Source organism: Chlamydotis macqueenii, chromosome 8 (genome assembly GCF_036417535.1).
Source record: "Chlamydotis macqueenii isolate bChlMac1 chromosome 8, bChlMac1.mat, whole genome shotgun sequence".
In the NCBI taxonomy this organism is placed as follows: domain Eukaryota; kingdom Metazoa; phylum Chordata; class Aves; order Otidiformes; family Otididae; genus Chlamydotis; species Chlamydotis macqueenii.
The window spans coordinates 13,151,558-13,155,153 of NC_141563.1; the positions used below are offsets into that span (position 1 = coordinate 13,151,558).

Genomic DNA, 3,596 nt, shown 5'->3' on the forward strand with positions numbered 1-3,596 from the left:
GCCACCGGCCTGGCCCTGCCACCAGGCTTCACAGCTACAGCAGAGCGAGGTTTCAGTTCCCAAACCAAGTGCTGCAGGCCGCTGCGGTTCCCATTGTTGCTGGCCACGCTGATGGCCTCTCGTCCTCCCCCATCTTCCCTTGTAGCCCTTCCTGTCCCCATTTTGGATCTTCTTCTTTGATCCCAGGCTCTGTGTGAGCTTCACTGCCGGACTGTGGGGCAGACCCTTCCTGGGGCGGGTGGGCAGGGGTGGCTTTCTGCTCAACGTCGGGGCAGATTTTCCTTGAAATACTCAAATGTGTCCTTCCCTCTCCGGTGCCTTCTCTAACACGACAAGGTGTGGGGCTGAAATTGGGAGAAATGTTTCCAACCTGCACAAAACAGGAGTTGCTCTTGGGTATTTTTTGTTTATTTATTTTTTTTTTTCCCTGGAAATGTTTCTATTGTTTTGGCCAAACTTCCCACTGCTGCCCGTCGGTCTCATCAAGCCACCGTGGGGTGCAGTGAAGATGGAGCAGTGCAAAAGCCGGGGCCCACCACCAGCCGTGCTCTGGCGTTGCCGCTTTAAGAACCCTCTCCGCGGGGCGAGCGTTTCGAACCCCGCTCCCTCGCTTTCCTATTGGCCGGCCCGGCCGCGCGGGGGCCCGCCGGCGGTTGGAGCGGTCGGCGGAGTGCTCTGATTGGCCGGGGCGGGGGCGGTATAAAAGGCCGCCGGGCGCGTGGGATCCTCTCAGTCGGCGGCGCGAAGGAGCGGGGTGCGGAGTAGGGGTGCTGGCGGGCGCGGCGCGGCTCCCCGAAGGCCCGGCGGTTTCTTCCCCCGTCGCCCCCGGTTCCGGTCCCCCATGGAGTTCAAGCTGGAAGCGCACCGCATCGTCAGCATCTCGCTGGGCAAGATCTACAGCGCGCGGGGCCAGCGCGGCGGCCTCAAGCTCCACAAGAACCTCCTGGTGTCCTTGGTGCTCCGTAGCGCCCGGCAGGTTTACCTGAGCGAACCGGCCTGCCCGCCCGAGCCGCCTCCCACCCCCGGGCCCCCCGAGGAGGAGCCGCCGCCGCCGCACTGCCCCGCCACCGCCTGGGCGGCCGGCGAAGAGCCACTGACACCGTCACCACCTCCCACGCAGAATGAGGCGGGTAGGGCCGGCCCGGACTGCGAGGGCTCCCGGCCGCGGGGCTGTTGTTGCGGCTGTAGCTGCCGCTGCGGCGAGGGGAACCGCGGGGACTGCGGCGCGGCGGGGCCTCCGCCACCTCACTGCCCCCGGAAGCGGAGCGCCGGCGAGCGGGGCCAGGCGGGCTCCCCGGTGAAGAAGCCCCGCCGAGAGGTGGAGGAGGAGCCACCGCCGCCGCCCACGCCGCCGGGGGAGCAGGAGGACATGGAGACGGGCAACGTGGCCAGCCTCATCACTATCTTCGGCTCCAGCTTCTCGGGACTGCTCAGCAAGGAGCCCAAGGGCCGGCGGCGGGCGCCCCTTGACGGCGGCGATGCGACGGGGACGACGACAACGGCCGAGGCGGCGGCCGAGCCGGGACAGATCTGCTGCGACGAGCCGGTGCTGCGGACCCTCAACCCCTGGAGCACGGCCATTGTGGCCTTCTGAGGCGCCGGCCGCAGAGACTCGCCCTCCACCGCCGGGATGGGGCAGGGGCGAGGCGCCGGGCGGGGGGGAAGCCCACAGACGGGCAGCCGGGACCGAGAGGTGACCGCCTACCCCGGCTCCTCCTGGCGCCCTGCCCCGCCGCACGGGAAGGACCGCGGGGCAGCGGCAGCACCGGCAGCCAGCACTTCCCCCTTCCCCGCCGGCACCCGCCCTGGGAGTGCCCCCGGCCCTGCCCTCCCGGAATTCCCCTCCCGCCGACAGCGGGGACGCTCCCACCGGGTAATATTTTAAGCTTGGAAAGTATTAAGTTTATTAAATAAAGTCTCTATTTTGGAAAGGTTTAGGTCAGAACTATTAACATGGTGCTTTTAAAAAGTGTTCTATTGAGAGAAACGAAGTTTACAGGCGCTCTGATGGAAAGTCCTTGAGCCTGTTTGCTAGGCTTGGTCACTCCTGGTCTTTGTTGTATAAAGGCTTGGGGCTCCCGTAGGGATTTTTGTACAGTGTTCTCCTTCAGTGATGTATCTTGTTTTGTATAAAATGTAATTCTACGTGTACAACACGTATTAAATATTTTCAACTGTATGAGCCTGGTCCCTGTTTGTGCCCCTGCTCGGCTGCGGGGGGAGGAGGACTGCGGGGCGCCGGGCAGGCAGCAGCAGGGGTGTGGTTCCTGCATGTCTGTGGCTGGATCCACCCTGCCTCGCCGGAGGCTTGGGGTGGGTTGGAGTCCAGCTCCTCTGGGAGCCGGAAAGAAAGGAAACTTCTGTCAGGGCAACTGGAGTCCTTCTCAGGACCTTCCCGCTGCTCCTCCGACTGGAGTCTCTTCGCAGGGCCAGAGCTGCCGTGGCCTTTGAGGTCTGACTCAGAAAGTCCCTAATGTGTAAAGTCACTCTTGTCTGTGGGTGGAAAGTGGTTGCTAAATCCCAGAAGTGCAGCTGTGTGCAGTGGCACGGCCGGGTGGAGGGCTGGCCTCCGGCTTCGCCTACCCAAAGATCCGGCCTGGGGTGTGTGAGTAGATCCTTCCCGGACGCAGGCTCTGCTCACACCAGCTGCTGCTCTGTCAGAGACATTTTTCAGTGCCTCCTCTTTGCTGTTACTTGCGGAACAGTTAAAATGATGAGTATCAGGGTTTTTTCTGGTGGGTTTTTTTTTTTTTTCATTATCAGTAAAACTATAATTGGGTTAAAGTTCCTGCTCTTGGGTGGGGAGGAAAGTTTGGCCTCTGCTTCACAGCGACTGTGGAGTGCCCTGAGGTGTTGTAATTAGACTGGATTGTGGGGGAATTCTTGTTTTCCTGCTTCTTGCTGGGAGATTCACTAGAGGCTTCTCCGCTCCTAATTAATGAACTTTTCAACTGAGGATTGCATCTCCTGCGAGTCAAGGAAGATGTTTGTGTGCTGTGAAACGCAGCCTGGGATATCTGGCTGAACCTCGGGTGGCTGAACCACCTTCATGATGACCGCCATGAAGCTTTCAGCTCTCTGCTTTCTCTGGCGTGGCTGGAATGGGCACCGCGTCGGGAGGCAGTGCTGTCCCTTTCAGGGGGCACTGGGGTTTTTACACCTTGTTTCTCTGAGAACTGGAGGTGTGGGGCTGAAGTGCTAGGAAGGCGGTGGGGGGAGGACTTGTGATGGGGGAGAAGCTGCCTGGTCTGGGGTGGCTTAGAGGGAGCTCTGCTGGTTTGCATACGAGTTAGCAGCTCCCTATTACGTAAAAGTGAAAGTCTTACTGTCTTAATTTTCTTGATAATTGTACTTAATAGTGACATACAATTTTAGTCTGCTTGACAACACCAACGAAATGGAGTATGATGAGACATGTCTTTCCACTTGATGACCTTTGGGAGGTGACGGGAAGGGCCTGTCCCTGCTTCACTCGTACAAGTGCTCTCCAGGAGAACCCTACAGTCCCACAGCATGGCTGTCAGGTGGCAGATGCAGTCACCTTGGGACCTCTCCAGTAAGAGGAGAGCAGCAGGAGGAGGAAGGTGCCTATGGAG

At 60.2% G+C, this 3,596-nt stretch overlaps 1 protein-coding gene across 1 annotated transcript; it reads left to right on the plus strand.

The window, feature by feature from the left end:
* Positions 1–757: 757 nt before the first annotated feature.
* On the plus strand, positions 758–2,179 carry IER5 (immediate early response 5). Its single transcript, XM_086753523.1, has one exon. It carries the CDS (start codon positions 842–844, stop codon positions 1,592–1,594), a length of 753 nt encoding a protein of 250 aa, XP_086609649.1. The 5' UTR covers positions 758–841; the 3' UTR covers positions 1,595–2,179.
* The last annotated feature ends 1,417 nt before the right edge of the window (positions 2,180–3,596 follow it).

Coding starts and splice junctions, on each gene's coding strand:
- IER5 (XM_086753523.1), top strand. CDS start 842: ATGGAGTTCAAGCTGGAAGCGCACCGCATCGTCAGCATCTCGCTGGGC.